The sequence below is a fragment of the Pecten maximus genome, chromosome 3 (assembly GCF_902652985.1).
Source record: "Pecten maximus chromosome 3, xPecMax1.1, whole genome shotgun sequence".
NCBI lineage: Eukaryota > Metazoa > Mollusca > Bivalvia > Pectinida > Pectinidae > Pecten > Pecten maximus.
The window spans coordinates 30,758,243-30,781,599 of record NC_047017.1 but is presented as its reverse complement, the minus strand read 5'-3'; the positions used below and the strand labels follow the sequence as shown (position 1 = coordinate 30,781,599).

General features: G+C 37.1%; 1 protein-coding gene across 4 annotated transcripts in view; it reads right to left on the bottom strand.

The window, feature by feature from the left end:
• LOC117323884 (cytoplasmic dynein 1 heavy chain 1-like) overlaps window positions 1-21,451 on the bottom strand; it is a 51,304-nt gene extending 29,853 nt beyond the window's left edge. For 2 of the 4 annotated variants that reach the window (XM_033879386.1, XM_033879388.1), the window contains exons 1-49: window positions 21,131-21,451; window positions 19,328-19,427; window positions 18,770-18,943; window positions 17,998-18,253; window positions 17,652-17,838; window positions 17,213-17,433; window positions 16,843-17,063; window positions 16,570-16,729; window positions 16,306-16,397; window positions 15,916-16,132; window positions 15,567-15,653; window positions 15,174-15,329; window positions 14,743-14,877; window positions 14,375-14,509; window positions 14,105-14,176; window positions 13,812-13,895; window positions 13,170-13,349; window positions 12,851-13,003; window positions 12,576-12,722; window positions 11,856-11,993; window positions 11,573-11,676; window positions 11,263-11,446; window positions 10,819-10,938; window positions 10,177-10,416; window positions 9,900-10,023; window positions 9,559-9,704; window positions 9,147-9,257; window positions 8,680-8,889; window positions 8,265-8,411; window positions 7,931-8,097; window positions 7,438-7,611; window positions 7,011-7,176; window positions 6,613-6,798; window positions 6,291-6,494; window positions 5,763-6,045; window positions 5,511-5,611; window positions 5,007-5,166; window positions 4,524-4,764; window positions 3,768-3,951; window positions 3,278-3,490; window positions 2,980-3,132; window positions 2,755-2,840; window positions 2,418-2,574; window positions 2,076-2,303; window positions 1,668-1,871; window positions 1,379-1,546; window positions 834-1,067; window positions 439-613; window positions 156-309 (exon numbers count right to left, since the gene is read on the bottom strand). In XM_033879386.1, coding sequence (XP_033735277.1) covers window positions 156-309; window positions 439-613; window positions 834-1,067; window positions 1,379-1,546; window positions 1,668-1,871; window positions 2,076-2,303; window positions 2,418-2,574; window positions 2,755-2,840; window positions 2,980-3,132; window positions 3,278-3,490; window positions 3,768-3,951; window positions 4,524-4,764; window positions 5,007-5,166; window positions 5,511-5,611; window positions 5,763-6,045; window positions 6,291-6,494; window positions 6,613-6,798; window positions 7,011-7,176; window positions 7,438-7,611; window positions 7,931-8,097; window positions 8,265-8,411; window positions 8,680-8,889; window positions 9,147-9,257; window positions 9,559-9,704; window positions 9,900-10,023; window positions 10,177-10,416; window positions 10,819-10,938; window positions 11,263-11,446; window positions 11,573-11,676; window positions 11,856-11,993; window positions 12,576-12,722; window positions 12,851-13,003; window positions 13,170-13,349; window positions 13,812-13,895; window positions 14,105-14,176; window positions 14,375-14,509; window positions 14,743-14,877; window positions 15,174-15,329; window positions 15,567-15,653; window positions 15,916-16,132; window positions 16,306-16,397; window positions 16,570-16,729; window positions 16,843-17,063; window positions 17,213-17,433; window positions 17,652-17,838; window positions 17,998-18,253; window positions 18,770-18,943; window positions 19,328-19,427; window positions 21,131-21,359 — 8,168 coding nt within the window. In that variant the 5' untranslated portion in view covers window positions 21,360-21,451. The remainder of the gene's footprint in view (window positions 1-155; window positions 310-438; window positions 614-833; window positions 1,068-1,378; window positions 1,547-1,667; window positions 1,872-2,075; window positions 2,304-2,417; window positions 2,575-2,754; window positions 2,841-2,979; window positions 3,133-3,277; window positions 3,491-3,767; window positions 3,952-4,523; window positions 4,765-5,006; window positions 5,167-5,510; window positions 5,612-5,762; window positions 6,046-6,290; window positions 6,495-6,612; window positions 6,799-7,010; window positions 7,177-7,437; window positions 7,612-7,930; window positions 8,098-8,264; window positions 8,412-8,679; window positions 8,890-9,146; window positions 9,258-9,558; window positions 9,705-9,899; window positions 10,024-10,176; window positions 10,417-10,818; window positions 10,939-11,262; window positions 11,447-11,572; window positions 11,677-11,855; window positions 11,994-12,575; window positions 12,723-12,850; window positions 13,004-13,169; window positions 13,350-13,811; window positions 13,896-14,104; window positions 14,177-14,374; window positions 14,510-14,742; window positions 14,878-15,173; window positions 15,330-15,566; window positions 15,654-15,915; window positions 16,133-16,305; window positions 16,398-16,569; window positions 16,730-16,842; window positions 17,064-17,212; window positions 17,434-17,651; window positions 17,839-17,997; window positions 18,254-18,769; window positions 18,944-19,327; window positions 19,428-21,130) is intronic. The other 2 variants (XM_033879385.1, XM_033879387.1) reach the window with 2 other exon arrangements.
• Window positions 21,452-23,357: the final 1,906 nt, after the last annotated feature.

Here is a 23,357-nt window from a genome sequence, read left to right as displayed (position 1 = left end):
GAGTTTCATGCCCCTGTGCTATATTTACCTGTGAGAGAGGGGTTTATGGCCTGGATCTGTTGGAAGGTTACATCCCCTGTGCTATATCTACCTGTGAAAAAGGGGTTTCCAGCCTGGACTTGTTGGAAGATTACATGTCCCTGTGTTATATTTACCTGTGAGAGAGGGGTTTCCTTCCTGGGTCTGTTGGAGGGTTACAAGCTCCTACAAACTGGATCCTTTCAAACTTGACCCAGCTCTGATCAGATGTGCGGTAGAATCCACCATGCTCGAGTATTTGCCTGAGGAATGATATCACCCTCTGGGTACCTATCCAATACAAAACGGATCACAAAATGATGGAAAAAATACTCAGCATTTTACTATATGAGTGAAGATGTCAAATTAAAGACAAACCATATAACTAACACATTCTATTCTAAAAGAAGAATATCTCACCATATTTGTCCATATTGGGAAGGTTGATTTCGTCACAGAACAGGACAAGCCACTTGTTCATCTGGACTGGAGACAGCACCACACCATTGGGAGTACGTTTGTACTCACAGTAGTGGTCAAATGTCTTCAGCAATAGCTCAGGGGTTGTGGCACTGGAGAAGTTCAGGCCAACCACCTGTATAAGATAACCATGACCATATAATGCTTGCAGACTAATTCAGTTTCTTTTTGCATTTCAATAGCACCACATGCATGGTAATTGAAGTCATATTCATAAAACAGCCTATTAAACACCGAGACATTTTACTTATCATTTACTGAGGAAAAAAACTTTGGCACTATAATTTTTTATCATGAATCATTTCAGACTGACAAGATGACAACTCTGTACATACCTCCATGTCTGGCAGTGAACGGAGTGCACTAAACAATGTCATGGTTTTGCCAGAGCCAGGAGGCCCACACAGGACAAGGGGTTTGTGTTCTGCTAGCCAGGTGAAGAGTAGGGCCTCATGTCTGACAGTGTCGATGGTTGGGATGACCACATCGGGAGACGCGACCTTGTGAGTCTCTACTTCCACTTGCGGGACTCGTGATTGCCAGGGTACCCATTCTCCAGTGATAGCCACCTACAAGACAATACCATAAATCCAGTTACAGCGTGGTGGTATCCTCGTAAAATACTTCTTGCTTCTCAGCTGGGGAGAATTAATGGAATTGCCATGGCAATTTTTTTCCCCATGATTTAAATACTTTTTGAAGTTTGATCTATATTGTACACATTAAGTATACTAAAAACATAAAACATACTATACTTCATTTATATCGTTTAACAATTTGTTTGTTGGTGGAAATAATTCGAAGTCCATATGAGGGGCAGGAGGGATACCTACTTACCACTAATTCTACACTGAGATGAAACAATGTCTTATATGCCTACCTCAAAGTCCACAATGGGGTGAGAAGAGGCAGTAGGAAGGGCTATGGTGGTACAACTACGGATGAACTCGCCCATATCCTTCCTCATCTTGAGTGGCCCATCTCCGGTCATGGACCACACCAGGCTGTAAATGAGGTACTTACTGATGTACTTCTCTAGCTGGTCTTGCTGTAACACACAATAACAATATGTCGGTGATTGTTGTCAAGTAAGCAAAATTTTAAATTGTATTAAAGCAACGTCTCCCAAAACCCTTACACAGATGTAAAACTGATTTGGGTTGACTTACCGGCATGAGGAAGTCAGAATGGTTATGGTTGTAGGTTAGGACATTCCTCACACCCTGGTTAAGGAGGGAGAACAGAGAACTGACAGCTCGCATCCTGGTGAAGTCCATCACATGGTCTAGGTCCTTAGCATATTCCAGAGACCGCACGATGATCCCATCGGACGAAAAATATGGTGCCAGGAAGGCAGCACAGTCATTCTGAACCTAAAACCACATTCAGAGATGTAGAAGATTTTAGCAGTAAACAACTGTATGCATTTCTATTTGAAAATGAACAACCTTTAAACTAACTGACAATCTTGATCTTGGAGATCAACATACAGTGTTTTCAGTGAAGTAAGGTAGTAGGTGTTCAGAAATTATAACAGGTAATATTGAAATTTTACCACAAATAAAAGAATTATATACCTGCATGTTTGGTGAGAGGGTCTCTTCTTTGGCCTCCGTTTTAGATGTCAGTCCCATGAAGCCCTCATCCTCAGCCTCCTCCACTGGGAGGTTCTTCAGCTGCAGAAGGTAGTTCTCAAACAGCATTTCGGTAGACAGGACATCCTGACTGAACCAAACCATTCCACAACGACTAACAGTGGCCAGGGTAGCATACTTCAGGTCCTGTACCTCAAACATGATCCTCACCTAAAGACAATACACATCATTACATCATTGGCACATCTATCTCGATACCTGTATGGACAATCACTGTACATTATGAACAACTAGATAGCATACGACATGTTAGACTGAACTTACATTAGGAGGGATAGCGAGTCGCTCTCCATTGGGAAGTGTTAGAAGTTTAGTGTCATCAAGCACAGAATTGAGGTTTTCTACCCATTCAGGGTCGACATCTCCATCAAAGATAATCCATTGTCTCTTCTGTAATTCTCCTCTCACATTGTCTATGATCCTGTCAGAGGTTAACAAGGAAATAATTACAAATGCAATCTAAACAATAATTCTTCTCATGAAAGAAATTACGTGCCACTAATAACAACATATTTGAAATGATTAATATATTAAGTTCGAGTACAGTTACATCATCTAACCTATTGATACAATGAATTGTAAATTACTCAATGTTACATACTTTCTGAGGATGTGAGTGAAGAGACCATCGGTCCATTCCCTTGTGTTAGGGTCCAGACTACCATACAGGATCTGCTTGGAGATGGACTAAATAAAAGAAAAGGTTATAGATTCAGTACCAAATATCCACACATGCATCTGATTTGATCCTATCTTGTGAAACTGTGCTGTTGTCTTGAAACAAAACTCAATATCAAACCAAAACTTAGATTTCTCAATTACATACCTTTGGGTCAATAACGTGGACAACTCCCTCTGTGGATTCAAGGCGTTCCAGAGCTCTGAGGAGAACTCGCCATGCAGTTGACTTTCCGCTACCACTAGGACCAACCATCATGAGACCGTGGTGGAGCTGGGTGATCTGGTATAGCTGGAGCACCTGTTACCAAAGCTCACGAATTAACATCATTAACAAATAACACTGATCATAATGAGGATTAACAGACTGACTAATCATTACCTCTTTAACAGTACACAGTTAACAATCCGACCAGTAGTAAAGATACAAAGTTTGTGGACCTTACCTTATCTACCCAGTGGGCACCCTGTTCATCTTGTTCGCCGTACACAAGATACATCTCTTGACAGACACGTTTGATTTCCTGGCGGAGGTTGGACATCTCGGCAGGGTTGTAGTCAACTCCAGGAAATACATCAGACAGCAGGCTGTTTAGGAGAGGGATATCTTCAGCCACCAGCTTGGGAACCATAGTCTCCATCACACTCTGTATCAGGATCTGGGAACATACGGTACAACGGTATGTCAATAACACACAACATTAAATATATAGTTATAATGGTATGTCAAAAACACAATATATAACCTATATAGTTATAATGGTATGTCAAAAACACACTTCAGTAATATATGGTCACAATTATAGTACACTGGCATTTCAACAGAATAACACACCTTTGACCAGTGTTGGGAAACACTTTTGCAGTTATCATTGTAAAATGACTAGTCATTGTTTAAATCAATTAATGAGAACAACATTATACAACAATGATTACCTCCTGTTCTGGTAAGTTCTCTGCAATGACTGACTCATCAACAGGTTCTCCACGGTCCAATAAACCTTGCTTCAAACAGGCAATGCGATCTCTCTTGACATTTCCTGCACTGACCAGTACACTCTTGAGGGCTCGAAGCCCAAAGTCGTAGTGAGATTGTGGTGAAAGCTGCTCATCACAGAGTCTGTAATAAGTACAACATTTAGTCAGTCTGTAATAAGTACACATTTAGTCAGTCTGTAATAAATACAAGATTTAGTCAGAGTCTGTAATAAGTACATTTAGTCAGTCTGTAATAAGTACAACATTTAGTCAGACTATGTAATAAGTATAACATTTAGTCAGTCTATAATAAGTACAACATTTAGTCAGACTATGTAATAAGTACATTTAGTCAGTCTGTAATAAGTACGACATTTAGTCAGACTATGTAATAAGTATAACATTTAGTCAGTCTATAATAAGTACAACATTTAGTCAGAGCCTGTAATATGTATAACATTTAATCAGACTGTAATAAGTACATTTAGTCAGAGTCTGTAATAAGTACAACATTTAGTCAGACTGTAATAAGTACAACATTTAGTCAGAGTCTGTAACAAATATCACCAACAGAAAATCTTTACCTTAGAAGTGGATATATTCTATCTTTCCATTTTCTAATTGATATTGAGGTCTTTGTTAAGAATTACATATTTATTTCAATCAAGTAGTAACTACTCATCCTTTGATGAAGCTTGTGGTATCAATACCTACTTGAAGAATGGGACAATCTTGCAGGCTAGCTTCTCTGCTGTCCTGAAGCCCTGGGAGTAGAGCATCACCTCAGCAATGAGCTGACGGTCGGGCTTGGTCATGGCAAGACTACGGAAGAGTTTTTTGAGGTTGTCAGGTAGATTGGATCGACCAGCATAACCAGGGTTCATGGTGATGAATACAGCCATGTCAGCATTCACCTTGACCTGTTTGCCGATTAGTTCCACAACAATGTGGGAGGCTAAAATGAAGACATTCAATATATATTTCAAAGATTGTTTTGGAGCATTTTTTTTTTTTAAATTTTAGACTGTTTAAGAATATATTTAACATTGATGAATCAGATATGATTGAAGAGTCTTGGTGTTATCAACATAATATTACAGCAAACTAATAAATAAAAACAAACAATACCTGTATTTTGAATGTTACTTTTTCTGACTATAGTTGGATATATTTTCTATAACAGCCCATCACCATTACCTTGTTTGCCCTTTGTAATGGCCAACTCTTTAAGGGACTCCTGGATTGTCTGAATCTGTTGGGAGACAGCGGACAACATCCTCTCCTCCAGACGATTAAACTCGTCAAAACATCCCCAGGCACCCACTTGACACAGACCAACAAAGATACGGCCCATAGCCTGCAAGTATAACAAAATCATAAATATTATACCTTATAACATAATAGTTACAGCTTATAACCTACACCACAACCAATATCATAACAAGCTATCATATAATAGTTATGATGGTACATGCTTTGCCAGCAAGTGTAAATTGATATGTCAAAATCTAATTATGCATTGTTTTACATACATCAAATGAAATTCAATAAATGCACTAATCTAAAAATGATGCCCATATAAATAAAGTGTCATCAAAGCTAGCAACCAATAGGATGGTATATAAACAGCCACACAATTCAGCTGAAGTTAAAAAAACATCAGGATAAGGATATTAAGAGGTACATCAAGTCTATACATACCTGGAAGTCAAAGGTCTCGTCACAGTTGAACACCAGCACAAATCTTCCGAGCTGATTTCCGAGGGCCTTAACAGATTCAGTCTTACCAGTACCAGCAGGTCCTACACAGAAACAATGACATGTCACATAAACATTTTGGAAGAAAGAATACAAATACAACTGTTGTAGTATGATTATCTATGACTGAAATGTCTATTGCTGGTAAGGTGGAAACTTGTCAGCAACGTGACAGTTAGGGAAAGGACTACTTACCGAACGGTGAGCCACCCAGTCTGGCCTCCAAAGCCTGTGTCATGGTGAGATAACAGCGGTCTGTAAGTGGGGTCTGTACCAACTTATCCTGTACCCCCAGGTACTCAAAGCCATAGTTAAACCTTGCATTGGCCATCTGTATGGACAACTGCTGTAGAACCTCTGAATTCTTAGGGTCGAAGTAGAAGCGCATGTTACACAGCCAGTCAAAGTTTTTGGGACTGTTGACTTTTTGTTTGATGAGGTTCCGAGTGACTCCCCTCTGATGTACCAGCTCTGTGATCTGAAGTGGAAAATATCTACATTTATATCAAACTCACCTGAATTACTACAAATAGTGCACACTATTCTGAGTAACCATGACAATCACGTAGAAGTTTAAAAAAGATTAATGGCTAAATGATATAAATCAAATCTAATATTTTCAAAAGAAATCTGCTTCTGCATGTTTCAAAACTAGGCAGTGGGACTGGGTTACACAAACAGAGTACCGATCATCTGATGTTAAAGTTAGGGTAACACACTCACCAAATGTTCCAGCTTCTTTCTTCGGACTGGAGGTTGTTCTGTGAGGACAGAGTCAGCAAGGACATTTAGAGTGGACTCCACCATCAGTAAGACATTGTTCATGGGTTTGAGGTCCTCAACATTCTTTTGAGCAGCGATAGCAACTAGGGCACTGTCTATACTCTCCGACCAGGCAATCTGGGATGCCAGAACCACCAACTGGGCCTGCCACACAAAACAAAAACAGGGGCATTAGCTCATGCATATAAATAAATAAATACAAGTTATAGAAATCGGCTAAAAAGACTTGGATATATTTGTTCAACATCTCCTTGGACCTTACCTGGTAAGTGTCAACCCACTGCAGATATTTGGTGGGATCAATATTTCCAGATTTGAAGGCAGCAATGTCTTGCACTGCGGAGGCCAGAAGTTTGGCTAGTGTCACTCTCATCTCCTTCTCCACCAGTGTCAGCCACTCATTGATTTTGGGGTTGGCTGCAATCGATACTGGAGTAGCAAATTGTACCTACAACAAAGCAACAAGCATTATTTACCAAACAAGTGTTTGATGAAAATCAAATTGTTTGTTACATGATGATCATTTTTATATCTTCCACTTCAGTATGAACAGATTGATCCAGGGCGTCTTATTGGACCAGAGAATAGAAACTTGATTTATTGGTTTCATTTTTACAGATCATTCAGAAATGTATTAAAGGTGAAGGTATAGACACCTACCTCTTCACCTTCCTTGGACAGTAGGCCAATCACTTGGGAGCTGTCCTCATTAAGTATGATGGAGGCTACACCAGCAAACATCTTCTTGAAATGTTTCTGTAGGCGGGTCACATTCTTACTGTTGCCAATGATTTCCAGTAAATCTTCATCACCGACAAAGTAAAATCTACAACCAAATCAAAATGATGCATTAATTGTGAAAATTGTTTTTCTTATCATTAAAATGTTATTAATACACAGATAACAATTTTTGTATTAGAATATCTTGTAAACACCCTCTGTATGTGCAAAGCAAACCTTTCTTACTCTTTTCCTATCTCTACCCCTGTGTCTGACAAAGTTAATAACTTTAACAATGTGACAGAAATATTTTGAAAAGATTGTCTTGTTAAGCTCTAGGTTCCATTCAATCTGGCATCTGACGTACCTAGGGAAGGATGCCCTCTCTCGTTCAAGGTACTCTCCTAGAGCCTTTTGGATCTTGCCGAGCAGGTCAGCAAGCCTCTCCAACTGTCTCTGTACATTGTTAATGTTGACTACGTCCATTACTAATGGGGATTTAGTCACCTTTTTCATCAAACCCAGGAACTCTGTACTCACACTGCAATATAATTGCATAATCAAATTGCATGACACTTCCTATACAGATAAACAAAGAAGTAACACAACTATGATCAGCCTCAAGTTGGCAAGAAATCCACAGAAATGGATGTAATTAATGTCTCTGTGGCTAACAGCAGAAACAGAGTTAAAACAAGAAGAATTCTTAAGACCTTGACCTGAAACTGTGTGAAGTTGCAGTTAATTTGAATTTTCAAGAAAACTGATTTTTTATTAACAACTGATCATTGATCTTCCAACCTAAAAGTTGTGCGAACCTATTTCAATAACTGATATTTAACAGCTACAGTAAGGCATACCCTTGGAATCGTGATGTCTCAACAGGCAGCAAGTGTTTGATATCCGCACTTCCTGTGAATATTCCCTCCAGGTAGACCCAGCGTCTCTGTACATCTATCCATACATCAAACAGAGCATTGATGCGGTTCAGTTTGTCTTCCCAGGCTAAGGCATCTTCCTCAAATTGCTGAAAATTGTGTTGATATTTTTGATAATTTATGTATCACAACAATATGTAATCAATACAAATGTTATTATGTTGATTTTTATCTCAATTTCATCTAAATATTTATCATCCGGAATAAAATACTAGATAAATTTAAACAAAATATCACAGGAATGAGTGTGACTCACCTTGTAGTATGGCGACAGTTTCATGGCTGTAACACTGTTTATGTGCTCCTTGACTTTTGTGAAGAGGTCATCCCAGCCTCGGATCAGTCGACACTTGTTTTGATAATTGACCAGGTCCAGCTCATAAGATCTCCAAACTTCGCTGACCTTTCATTGGAAAAAAGCAAGTACAGTTCATTGGATTTTTTTTGTAATATAAAGACATAATAATACAGTTTGAATATTTTCAGTCTGTCTTGCCATATCAATATATTATCCTCATATGTTTTATGGCCATTTCAGCAGTGTGTTATTGAGATGAAATTTGACCCTTTTAAGCACAATTGGAGAATTTTAAAATCAACATCAGGATTTATCATAATAGTGTCTGGACTAGCAAGGAAATACAAGACAGACAAGACATGCGATTTTATACCTGTTTGAGAAACTCTTCAAGAGCCATCTCTCCCTGGGCCACAAGGATCACGTCCCTAATGATTGGTTCATTTTTAATGAGATCCACGTCCCATACTAGTCCAAGTGTCAGTTCAGACAACACCCAGCGGACATTGAGGCGTTTGGTCAGTTGTCTCCAGTGACGTTCCTTCAGAGCCTCGGACTTCAGCTCCACTATCAACATGTTCACCTACACAAGGTTTAAAAGAAGGCCTGAGCAAAGGCGAGTTCATGTATGATTCTTACATATCTTGCAAAAAAGCCATTCAGATACTGACCATCTTTACATTATATATTTACATTATAAATTCAACAAGATGTTGCACTGCAACTTACCAAAACTAATGGGAGAATATTTCAGCCATTTACAATTGATTAATCTAAATAATGTTTAGAATGATGTCAAATATTACCTCTCACTCAGGATTAAAATCAATTGGTTGTTACCTTAGCATAAGTCTGCAAAGTCCTCTTGACATGTTCATATGAGGCGTACGTCCTCAGCCTGGCAGGCAAGTCCTTCAGCTGATTCAACAGCCCGTCCAGAGATTGACGAATCTAGACAAACATTTCATTTCATATTTATTTTTCTATCAAACTATGTGTATAACCCTGACCTGAAAATAAAGTGTTTCATCCAATGTTGCATCCACTTCATAAAACAGTCTAAGAGAAAGGACAATACATTACATTTCTGGCCTGCACAGAGAGCCAAAGCCAGCCTTGGAGCTGATAAAAGCAGCAAGGGTTTGTCACTAAGATCATCTAATGTCTGTGGACTGCACAAAGAGCCAGCCCCTGAGCTGATCTGACCTGTCAAACTTAATAGACAGTCAGTATGCCTTTGATTTCCTCTTACCTTCCTGGGCTGCACTGAGAGCCATGGTTTGTCTTTGAGCTCATCTATCTGTTCCCAGATCTTAGACAGTTCAGCCCATACTCCTTTAAGATCCTGTAACTCCTCTAAAGCGACCAGGACACGTTCCTCACTGGGACTAAGCTGACCTGTGATTATCAACAGTCATCTCTTAGTATATATACAGTGTTCAAAATGCATCCTAATATTATTATAGTCTTGACTCTCTATCCTGTTTCTCTCCTGGATATCAATTTCGATTAACTCACATCTCTTTATTTAAGACATGCATTTTAACTCCAATCAACCTGTAACATTACCAACATTTCCACTACGATCCTTACCTGGTTCTGACAGCTCTAATGCTTCCTTGGCCTTAGCAACATTGTCCCTCTCCTCCTTCAGACGAGTGAATTTACCCTCAAATATTGTCAGAGCCTTTGTGGCCATGTCTGGACGCATTGCTCCCTACAACCCACAAAATGGATAAGTAACAATCAATATTTGTCATGAAATATATACAGAAGCTGATGATAACAGAAAAGCTTTCCTACAAGATTTCAATGCCAAACTAATTGTCAATGATTCTGTAGTAAGTGTTATGGATAGTGGACTACTCACATCAACAGGTTTCTCTTTGTCCCATTCCTGTAGCATGTCCCCTGTCTTGCTCTCCACGATTTTGTCCTCAGATACAATCTTCATCTGCAGACTGGCTACTTGTGTCTGAATGGAAGAGTCTTTGCGTTTCATGATGTCATTAAAGGCTCCCCATTCTCCTTCAATGTTGTCACTGTAAAGCCAGTTGGATGGGAACTGGAATCTCTGTCGCTCCAGGATCCTCTGTCCTTCATTGTACATCTAGTTAAAGACACATCAATGAATTACTCTACTGTAGCTGTATACTTACTCAACTCAATAAAACATTGTTTACACATATCCTACTAGGAGGTATACTTAATGTAATTGCAGTTAGTACTTTTAGTATTTTTTTCTGCATATGAAAGTCTATTTGTGAACAAAACATAATTGCCATTTAATTAATTTTATAGTATACAGGACACTTTAAAAAGAAGCAGATTGATTGGTTACAAGTTTAAGTATGATAGACATTTTATTCGCCACCAAACATTTTGAGTTTATAAGAAACCTGCTGTTATTGTCAGCAATGTTTGAAAGGAATGTTACTATTTCATTCCTGATAAAGTCAAATATACATTAAAGTATCTACAGACCTAAATAGAATGAGATAAACATTCTTACCTCCACCTGTTTCTCCCATGTCTTCATTTTGCGTTTAAGAGCCTGGACCTGAGTGATGAGGCATACAGCCTCTGATGTGTTAGCCGTGTCTATGGATTGTTGCTCCAGTTCTGTTCGTGACTGAAATAGGAATATGTATACTTGTACCACTTAAATTCTGTCTCTGTGAGAATTAAGCAATCAATAAGGAAGGCTATATACAGGATTACAAAAGCAACCAAGAATACTGACATAATAATCAAACAATAATTCTAACTCAAAACAGATCAAACAAGGTCAAAACACAAACAATAATATAGATCTGCATGTAAACCTTTGAAAAATTACAAGGAGGATAAGACCAGTTAATTAGAAAACAAGATAAAACTTTATTCTGAATCTGATCTCAAAGTGTCTAGTTACACTATACAGTGAATTTCAGTTGAAGTCAATGTTTGTATTTACCTTGGAGATAGTTCCATGGAAGTCCTGCATTTCTGTGGCAAGGAGAGTGCCGAACTTGCTGAGGACTTCTTTGTGCCAGGAGTCGTACTTGAGGCTCACCTTTGACTGTACTTTACCATACTGAACAATAATCGGTCCAATCTCCTTCTGAGTGTCAGATGTGTCAAACGTCTTTCTGGAGGCTCTAACAAAAGGGAAAACATACACATAGATTTATTTATCATCAATAGATTTTAAATTAAAACATGATCAAAATACTGAAGTTTATAGCTATATCATTTGATAGGTAAAAGACTTATACTGGACTTACTTGATTTCCTCTAGTGTAGCCATCCACACCTTGAGTTTGTTACCAAGACGACTGTACAGCACATCAGGGTTCAAATCCCACAGAGACTGGTATCTGAGCCACACCTATATGACAAATATCAACATTTAGAGTGTTAGGTTAATTTTGCTTGACACTGAAGGTTAAGCCTGTCAGAGTTCGCATATTAAGTGTTAGACTTTATCCGCTGTAGTGTGTTAAGTATTAAGACTTACTACAACATAGCGTCTGGACTTATTTTAACATGTTAAGCATTAAGACTTGCCTTCACATAGCCAGAGAACTCCTTCATGGTGTCCTCTATAGCCTGGTAAACGTCCTCCAGAATGATCTGACTACTGGGAAGCTTGGTCAGCACATTACGGTACGTCGTCTCTGACTCGGACTCCACATCCAGGCCAACCTACAGTAAATGACAATCATGTAGAAACTATCTTGTGAATGTTTACTATCACACCACAATATTTTAAACCATTAACATAACTGTATAGTTGTTTTATTTCACAGGGATAATATTTTGTGGTTGTCCTCGTCTGATCTAGTTCGCGGGTATTAAAGCTACATCTACTCAAAAATTAAACAATTATCTTTACCTCCACCATACATCAAATTTACAAGTGCCTCCCATCCCTCCCACACAGATAATTCTGGAAAAACCCTTGGTAAAATCTTACATCCGTGTGCATATGTAACAGTATATAATATTCATACTCCATGGTCTGAATATTTCTAAGGTATTATTCACCACAATATCTTAATGACCATAAATATACTACCAACTATAAAGTAAATACTAACACCCAAGGGAGCAGATCAATATGCTACATAAACCTTTGTCCTGAACAAGAAATAAAGTAAGAATTCAAGTGAGGATAAAACAATCTCATGGTTCCTAAATAAGAGAAAAATATGTGATTATATAAACATTAGATGATAAGCACTGTAATCAACATGTGACCTACTGGCCACCTCTGAGAGTACATACCTGGTACCTGGAGTGTCTGATACGTGGCAGACTTGTGATGACTGCCTCCCAACCAAACAGTTCCTGCATGATGTTGACACGAGCCTCTTCAATTGGAGGATTCACATAGATCAACTGGTTGGTGATTCTCAGCTCGTGGACCAAACCCTGGAAGTTAAAATCAAATATATTGTTTCCAAACTTACATATTAATGAAACCATAAAGATTTATTTCAAACATTATTAAAAAAGAATCATACAGCACACTTTACACAAAAATTTCTGTTATATCCTACCTTGATGTTGGGGTCACCTCCAGGCTTGTGAGCGACTTGTTGTGGAGCATCTGTATCCATGGTGTGGTCCATCGTATCCTCCTTACTCTGTTTCAGACACTGTGTCCAAGCCTTGAGACCGGCCTCCAACCGTGCTGCTAACTTAGCCTCAACCTAAGGGTAGAGCATTATTTCATTTTAAAATTCAGGTAGTTAGATAAGAGTGTATATGATATTATGTAATAAGTTAAACAAATTCCTCTTCATTATCCTGTTTATTTTGTGTTTATTGTACCCATATTCATCAATAAACCTGAATGACTGAAGAAAATCTGCCTACCTGTTGATCTAGTTTGGCCACCCATTGTTGTAGATTGGAGAAGCCATGCAGACTGAGGTTGTCAACAGCCTTTTGTATCTTGCCTAAGATCTCAGAGAAGGTGGCATTACTGTAGGCACATGTCTCCAAAGCCTTCACCTCCAGGTCTATCTCTTCCTCCATTGCTACCAAGTCATCCACCTAACAACATACATGGTTGTCCATCATAATGGTAAATAATGAAATATTTATAACACTTTCAGTTTGTGTGTTACAAATTCTGGGAAACTTTTCATTTATCCCCAGCAAAAAGTATGTTCAGATACAAAGCCAGAAATAAGTTTCACATGCCCAGAAAATGATCTGCTAGTCCTTGAATATCATTATAAAGCCCATAAAACATTTAAAACAGGATTGTATCGGAGCCATACAAAATATTTCCTTTGGATCAACAAAACAATCTCACCTTGATATTAGCTTTGGGTTTGATCAATAGGATTTTCATTACTCCAAACACCTTGGTTAGGTATATTTTCTTCTATGTTATTTTGGCATAAGAATGATAATATTTCCATGCTTGTTTGTAAAAAAATCATATTAAAAATTGAATTTAAATATATAATAGTTCTTATTTTATACGGAGTGCAATCATATTTACTCTACCTTTTCTTGGAAGTTGAAGCCAGTGTCAGCTAACCTCTGTACATAAGGATCCAGTTTATAGGATTCCCACACCAGTTGAACACCCTGAACAAATCAACATCAGTCATCATTCAATAAGAAAGCCCCAGTTCAATGATAACCAGTTGTGGACCTTTCAAACAAGACATTATTTTGATAGCAAACATAAATACTAAAAGACTAATACTTGATTAAGTCATCATTAATATTTCACTACTATTACATCATTGGATTATGCCTATCTTTTTTATCAAATTGAACTCTTCAAGTCTCACCTCAGCAATTAGGTTCTGCACCTCCTTGCGAAGGCCAGCCACAAGCAACATGATGGAGGCACGTTCATCAATCTGAAAATAGACAAAGTACAGTTAAGAGTTTGAACATATATAATTTTTTTAATATCTACTATAGTGATAAAATCATCCTTCAAAGTTTAGTCCGACATAGTTTGCTGTTATCCATTAATAGTTATTACACATATCTTTAAATTATGTTGCGACATCATCGATGGAATTATTTCTTCCCACTCATGATTTTGACTTTACCTTCTCACGTGTCTGTTCATAGGTGCGGACACTCTCTATGAGGGAGATGGCAAAGGGATACAGTTGGTTAGCCTGGTGTGCCTTGTTGACAATGGCGAGGGGAACTCGGAACCCGAGCCACCTCATGTTACGAACCTGACGGTAGAAAATAGTCCTGTGTAAGTAGCTAACTTAAAGTAAAAAGTGTCCCATTTATCAAAATTGCAACTAAATAAGTAAAAAGTGTCCCATTTATCAAAATCGTTAAATCAACTTCCATGATTTTATTTATTCAAAAAGAAACATACAAATCTCTAGAAAATTGGAACAACTGTATAACACTTTGAGGAATGGGGTCAGACAAACAATAATGTACTTCCAGTACAGACCTCCTTAGACAGGTTGATGACATCTGGCTGGAAGTTGACCCCAAGCTTGAGGATATTGCCCTTGGCCATAACCTTGGATTTAATGCTGATAATCACAAAGATCCTGCCTGTGACCACCAGTTGGCGCTGCTGGACCTGTAACCAGATTACAATGGGATTACTACTACCAAATGTCAATACTAAAAAAACTATTATCAGATTATTTAATATGTAAATTACAATTATTCTGATTGAATTAAAAACCCATTTGGTATCTATTTAATACTAGTACACATCTATTTAACACAATGTATGCACTATGTTATTAAAGTTCAATATTATCAAAATATGCAGTAATAAATTTCCAAATTACAGTGGTCCCCTAATATTCCAAAAGCAATCTTTAACAAAAAACAAAAAAATAGGTTGAAACTATATCTATGTTAGAGTACCTTTCTCTGCCAGTCTTCAAACAGATCTGTGGTGTTGAGTTTCATACGGAAGCTGTCACCATCAGCCTTGAGTTTCTGTCCCTCCACATGGTTCTCCCAACCCTTCCCCAGAACATCCTCTACACGTCGAAGGTAGGTGTTCAGCTGGCGCTCAATCTGAAAATATCAGTTTCTCCACATCACATCATGAACAGTTGACCACTTGCTCTGTTTCTGACAATTAGGTCTCATCTGAACACTTAGTATTTGTAATTACATAATAATTTATGTAATTATATATTTGCAATCATAAAACAGATATCTATCTGTATATCTTTATAATAATACATTATCCAACATGTGCAAATCAGCTGTGGAGACTCAAGACATATATGCTGTAACTACTATACATACCTGTCGGGACCAGATGATACGGCCGGACACCTGAGGTAAATCTCGGACTTTACTCATACGACAGGCCTTACTCTGGGCATACTGAACCTGTAATATAAACATTCTAGCTGCACATACTGCAAGACTCGGTTAAGGTATACTGAATCTGTGATAAAAACTTATGCTTTATCGGCCATTTCTAGTTGAAAGTTTAGTCACTGAAATACCACATATATATACATTTCTAACTGGCTGTGCTGTATGAATATATGAATTATGTTACAGATATAATATACAGTGGATCTGCAAATTAAGAAATTTTAAACTTCAAATATGTAAGTGGTTTTTTTCCCCCCCAGCTAACATTAACCTTGAATTTTTCATGAAGAGACTCAATGTCATCTTTGACCCTCTGTATGAGCTGTGTTTGGTACTCTCTGATCGCCCCTCGGATGTGTGGTCGCACAAACAAGGCATTGAAGCGTGAGAAGATCCGGAACATTTCGTTTGCATTTTTGGCTGTGCCTAGCTGATCTCTCAGTCGAGCTGTAATCTGGGTTTCCACTCTGTCAATGCGCTCATCATACCTGCAAGCATTTACAGAGAATTTGTATATTTTGTCATTAATATCTACATTCACTTTTCTTATCTACTTTCACTTTTCTATCATTACAGTAAACACTTTACATAGCCATTTTCATTCTTTTTATCTTTTTTAATGTTGGTTTAATCAACAATTAATTCCAGGCCCTCAACCTACCTTTTAATGGCTGCTTCCCAGGCATCTGAACCTTCTTTCGACACATCAAGTCCATCCACCTCTTTGACATTCTCATATGCCAGATTCACCTCCTGCAAGTCATTTCAGACAACAAATTAATTGCCTTCCTAACAAACAAGTTGCAAATAAAAAATAAAATATAATCTGTTTTTTCTATGTATCAGTTCTGAAAAAAAAAAAACTTAAAAAAGGGGTACTTAATGATGCGAAGGCCATCTGTAACTCTTTTGACTTTTCCCATACCTCAATAGCGTTAGCATCAGCTGCTTCATCAACCATGGGTTCAATAGTTTTGGGCTCTGCATCATCCTGTCCTGGGGTTGTTGCTCGAACAGAGGAGATAACTGCTGGTCTGAGGACACGTACAATGACTTGACGCAACTGTTCATGTTGTCTCCGGAACCTGCGCACACAATAAGAGCATTCAGTAACAATCTTGGCTGATTTTGTTTTATATTACGGTTCAGTCAGGACAGCAGACATTTGAAACTCAACTCATCAAGTTATATCACTTACTTTCTCATTTGTTCAAGCCTTCCTTGAAGGCGTTTGTGGGCAGGATTCACCCGCCACACCATCCTTAGATGCTCGTCCCTCTTCTTCTTTACCAAGTCTCTCAGTAGTCCCTGGAGCCGGTCATACTCATCATCCCATGTCCCAAACACCTCAAAACATGCATTCATCACCTTCTCAAACTCATCATATGCAATGTGCATCAAACGTCGTGTTCCAAGCACCTGTAAAGATAATACATAAAACAGTATTCTCAACAAAATCTTATCTTGTACAATGTTCCGTTCCTTTCTAAACTGTACTGATTGTCTCATTTATTTTTTTATTACATTTCTTCAAAAGGTTTGTCAAAATCCTGATTAGAGAGACTCACCTTGAGAAGCTGTGAGCTGAGGTCCCTGGAGATGGCCTCTACCAGTCTCAAAGCTCTCTGAATGGGATACTTTGTTGGTCGGATCTTCCTCAGGTGAAGGAAGATGGCCTGCACCGACACTCGGATTCTATCCAGTTCTGATGCAGCCAGTAGGTCATTCAGAGGGAAGTCCTTCATAAGCTGGTTGTAGTCATTCACAGTGGCCATAGCAGTTTTAAGTCCTGTGCATAAAGATTTTTGGTTAGAAAAATTTAAGATGACAATTCAAACATCAATATCATACAAACATAAACTTATACCAAATCATTTTGAATGCAAGTTATTGTAATAAAAGGTAGATCATAAGGCATACATGACATTGCAGTTTTATTGGTGAAGATCAAAGCAGACATTCACTGACCAAATCAAAATTTAATCAGATACCAACATATCAACTGACCTGTATCTGTGTCAAAACTGACAGTGGCATGGAATCGTTTCCCATGTTTTAGGATCTCCAAAGTAAGGACAATTTCTGGGCTTTCCCGCTTTTCCTGGATCCTAAGTAGAGCACGCTCTAGATTAAGCCAGAAGCTGATTTCCTGAAGAGCAGTTCCTGATGCTGGATCTCTGTCCAATTTAGTTACCTGTAAAACACAGCAAAACTCAGTTCTTCTTTTTATGAAATTAGAAACAAATCTAATTTATAAGCTTTCAGTACACAACTTTTATAAAAACATGTTCTATCAATCTTTGAAGTTGCAGTCTTATAAATGAAAATGGATAAACTAGTTACAATCTTTTACCTTCTGTATTTCTTTGATCCAGCGATTTACACCACTCTGCAGTGCATTGAGAAATTGAGCATCCTCCACCTTGTCCCCAAAGTCCTCCACCTTAGGCTTTTTATTCTCCTCTCCACACTTTTTTATGACACTAGACACCACCTGGTGGATTGACAAAGTGATTTCTGGGATGTCTATGTTCTGTTGTAGGTGAAGAAGGCCCATTTCCAGCTCAGAAATTTTCTTTTCAACAGTTGGAGCCATTTTATCACCATCTCTGAGAATAAGAATGATCACATTTTTCACAACTGGTTTTGTGAACAATATCTTGCCAGTGAAATCTGTAATATCTCTTTATACCTTACGAGTAATACATTGCTACAAAATAAAGAGAAGGATGATTTCTAGCAGATCATTACGTTAAAACAATTGAAACATGTATATTAAATATCTATATTACAACTAGAGATTGTTTTTGTGAACAAAACATGTCTCCCCTTCTCACTTAGAAGGCATTAAGTTTTTTTTGCACTAAATTGACCTTTGAAATTTAAGTCAATGTCACACTGCATTTTGTCAGTGGGGTAATAAGCTGTGTGCCAACTTTCATTAGAATAACTTTAACAGATAAAATGTTATTCATTCGAATATTTCATTCAAATGGGAGAATGATAACAAAGATACACTATATGCAATGTGAATTAAAAACTACTAATACACCAGTTTTAGGATGTCATATCATTTACTCAAAAACAGTTATAGCTAAATATTTAACTGGTATAATTATACAAACCTCTCAGCCTTTCCAGTTTCTTTGATGTAGGATTTGAAGAATGGGGCCACAGCATTGGCAACATATGAATGGAGAGTTTCATATGGGGACCCCTCACTGAAGTTCATGATTCTGAGCTGTGATGGAAAAGACTTGTCTGCTTCCACCACAGGCCCTCTCTTGATAAGCACCATGCTGAAATAGGATGATTAGAAAATTCTATGAACTGATACAAGCATCTTACTAATACTTTGGAATGCTTGCAGTTTTAGATTCTGGATTTCAGATAACAATGGGTAATAAATCAGTATTCTGTCAATCAACCTTAATTTTATCACTTAACCGAGAGGTACAAAACTTGCATGCAGTACTCACTTGTAGAAGATCAAGTAAGTATAACATGAATTTCTGATGCATAGAGTACATAGCTATTGTTATGTTCTCCTCTCTGTGTATCATACTGCTTTATAGTTTGTTAACCAACTTTCTGAATACAATCTGATTGATTTTACGACACTGTCACAGACAAACAACGACACTGACAAGAGGATCAGTAACATAAGTGGTTTGTAGAATCACCTGCATATCTTAGAACTGGAGTACTTGACAGTAGATGTTATATTATAGGCCACAGTTCCCTCATTGTCCCCATCTCCCTCAGCCACATCCTCAGATTCATCTGTTCATAAAAGATAACAAAAACATAAAATAAAGAAACTTTTAATACTAGCATTTGAGAAAATCCTTTTAGGAGCTTGAAAGATTATTGATGACCAGAACAAATCTGTACAATGGTTGTGTAGCGGGGGATGTTATCATATGTACTGATAGGTTAAGCTGACAGGGTTAAGCTTAACGCTAAATATATGCTGTGTCTGTACTATGTGTACCTGTGTCACCTTGACCTTTGCTAGTCCTCTGTTCACGTGTGCTGTCTCTGGTCGATGTTTTTGTCGTGCATTGTTCGTAGTCGCTTGCTTTTTCGTCAGTGTCTGTCGTGCCTGTGTATCCTCTGTCGTGATTGGTCCTTATAGTTTTGTATTGTTAAAAAGTGGGATAAATTCAGGGTGGTGTATCGTATACTGGGCAGTCTGATGGATTAGTTTCCTGTGTGCTGTCACGTCTTCCTCGCCAGTACTTATGTAGCGTTAGGGTATTTCGGGTCTTGGGTGGGTAGTATTAGTCGGGATATTTGGGTTTAGTTAGGCCGTACAGGTATGGGGGTTGGTTTTAGGTTAGGATGTTAGATATAGCTAGGCCTATGCTGTTGTGTGTTTATATGTAATTTCATGTTGTAAATGTTTATATCGTCATTAATAAATGGTTAATTGTAGTTCAAGACGTTTGTTCTCTCTCTATATGACAGATACAAGTTACCCATCGAACCTGGGTTGTTGGTCCACAAGGGCGAGTCGAGTGCGGTTTGACGTACGCAAACTGGGCCCGACACGCTCCTGTTACAGTTGCATATTAGAATACTAACAAATGAAACACTGTGAGTCTGTCTCTTTATTCAGATATTATTATCAAAAATAGGTAAAGACAAACATATATTGCTTGCTGTTTTGGCTGTGGCAGTAAACATGAACTGATGAAGAGAAATATGTAAAATTGAGTACCATGTATAACCTGGAATATCATTTTTCTTAGTTATAATACATTTTACAATTGAAGTTTTTTGTTTAAAAGACTTTTTTTGTAGCTATAGATGATAACAAAATTAAATGACACATGGTCTTTTAACAGCAAACTAAACAGTGCAAGATATACTTCTGGATCTCACGAACGACACAAAATAGAGAATTTAAGATAAAACAAGACAATATTAACAGACGATCTCTCACGGCTGTTTTTTCTTCAGGAAAAATGTCATTGATCAAGGATTTTTTTTTTTTAAATATTTATTTCATTTAATATCTATATTGACACTTTAACCACACTAGGTACTAATTATTTTATCTTTCTTAATAAAAAGCATTGGAGTTAGTTCCATTAACCGACATCAGATAAATTCATAGACTATCATAAATATATAAACGTCTCTCGTGACAGTCAGTAGACTACCACATCTGATTAGTGTATTGTAGATACAGTAGGCTACTGCACACTACACGTTCGGTAAGCGGTGAGTCATACTATCGATTATGATAAATATCGTCATGTGATGTCTGCAGAGCAATGTCGGCTCGCAAATGAATATATTTTAATATCATATTGATTTATTTTGCAGGATCTTATAAAGAAAACAATCTCTCTCTTTTTTTTTAGATTTTTTTTTTTTTGGAAATCATCGAATGAAATGAAGCCACACCTTTCTTTTCTTTTACTACGACTCCGATAAAGAAGAAGAAGAAAAAAGACTATAACATTGTTATACACTACCTTTGGTTGATAAACGTTGCACTAGCAACACTGGCACCTGTGGATCGCCGAGAAATTTCTTTATACTTTCTATATGAGGTTTTTCTACCAAAGCAGTTTTCAGGGTTGCAGACGCAGATTCACGATCTTCAAGCAAAACTGGGACAATTCTGCAGAGATATTCCGAAAACACGCTGGTATCTGCCACTGATTGGACTTCAGTGGTGTCAGACTCCGATGTGTCCGCCATTTTATGGCGAAATAGCCCACTCCCTAGGCAGGTAATTGGTCTTTTTTCTTCTTTGCAAAGTGAAGATAACCTAGGCTATCTGTCCAGATGCAAAGGCCGTCAAAACCCAATATCCGGGTACTTCACACTCTGACTCACTAAAACGCTTAATCTACAGAAAGGGAGATCACTTGTTGAAAACTGAAAACATTTAAAAGTCTATTGGCTAAATAGACTTCTATGGCCAAAATTGGTTTAAATTTAAAACAATTTTATGACAAGCCGTTTGAGTTTTTATCTATCAATTAGATATCTGTATTTAGATATTTGAATAAAAGATATTCCTCTTTCAATACAGATATAATCTTCTTTATAGAATAGTAGGCAGGCCTACATTAATATATTTCCTGAACAAAATATCTTAATTTCAAATAAGATATCTCTATTTTAGATAAAGATATCTTCTTATAAAATATAGATATCTAATTGAAAAAAAACTGACATAAATGCAGATATTAAATATTTGAATTAGATATCTCAAATTAATACCAGATATCAGTTATAATTGAATAATTAAGTCAAATCAGTATCTGAAAAACAATTAATACAGATAAATGAATTAAGATACAGGTATCTATTAAAAAAGAGAATGACAGAAACAAAAATATCTGTATTTGAAATCTAGATGTCAGACTTAAGAAATTTAGACAGGTCAGAAATATAAACAGAACAGCTTGCCATTCACTTTAATTTGTACTTTAGTGCAAATGTCATTATATCCAGATAGGCCACATATAGTGATAGTCTGGGCTAAAAATACAGGTAAAATATCATGTGACCCCAGTGATTAATTCCCTATGAAATATCCAAGTGAAAATTTTCTATCTCAACATTTCTATCTTTATACAAAATACTTAATATCAAATATGCATTTAATGTTGAAAATATATTTCAAAAAATAAGACAAAGAAAAAATAAATGTTATTATTCTTAGAAACGAAACAAAATATGAATAAGATACATCTTGGTGATTCAAACTCCGAACCTTCGGGTTGCTACTTGATGGTTCTACCATATGAGCTATGCTGACTTACCGGAATGTGAAGTTTATGTTATCAGTTATAGTCAGTCTAGGTAATGCTAAAATTAAAATATTTTATCAACAACATTTTTTTCAATTTTTTTGATACCAGCGCATCGGAGGACCACTTTTTAGGAACAGGATTTTAGCTGTCTTTTGGTACATAGAATAAAATTAGACATTGTAAAAGTTGGTCTTCCGTTGCGCTCTGTCAAAATAATGATATATGAATGTGGGAAAACCCCCCTCGAAAGTTGCAAATAGCCTGATGATGCAACAAATTTTTCTCAAATAAGAATTTTTATATGTTATAGATGTAAGGTTTGTATTCAAAAACTCAGTTTTTAAGATTAATTTTTTTATTTTAAAAACAGTCACTGTTAGGTCGAAACAGGCCAATATGCGCCATACCTCTTTGATCGGATCTTCAAGATGGCCATATCAGAGGTGGCGATTGGTTTTGTAGTATGAATTTTATTACCCAATTACTTTAGGAAATACTTGCGAGATCTTCTTAATTAAGAAACATTTGTGACTTGATGTTAATATATATAATTCTTTGTTGTTCATACCACATTTTGTAGTTCCAAATTTCAAGCTGAAAAATCTTGTGCAAAATCCAATTGACCTGCTGTTTGACATTAAAAATGTTTAAAATTAACATTTTGAACTTGATCAGTCTTTCGAGATTGCCACCAGCTGCTATGATAGATTTTTCAGGAGTTTGTCACTGCTATTTTTTAAAACAACTTACCAGATTATCTTCAGAACTTTCCAGATATATTATGTATGAGTCATAGTTTTGCACATCACATTTTGAACTTATTAAAGATGGCCCATTTTGAATTTTGACATTCAAAGTTAATTTCACTCAATAACTGAAATCTTTCATGGTAAAACTTTGGCAATATGCTAAATATGGCTCCTATTTCAGCAAA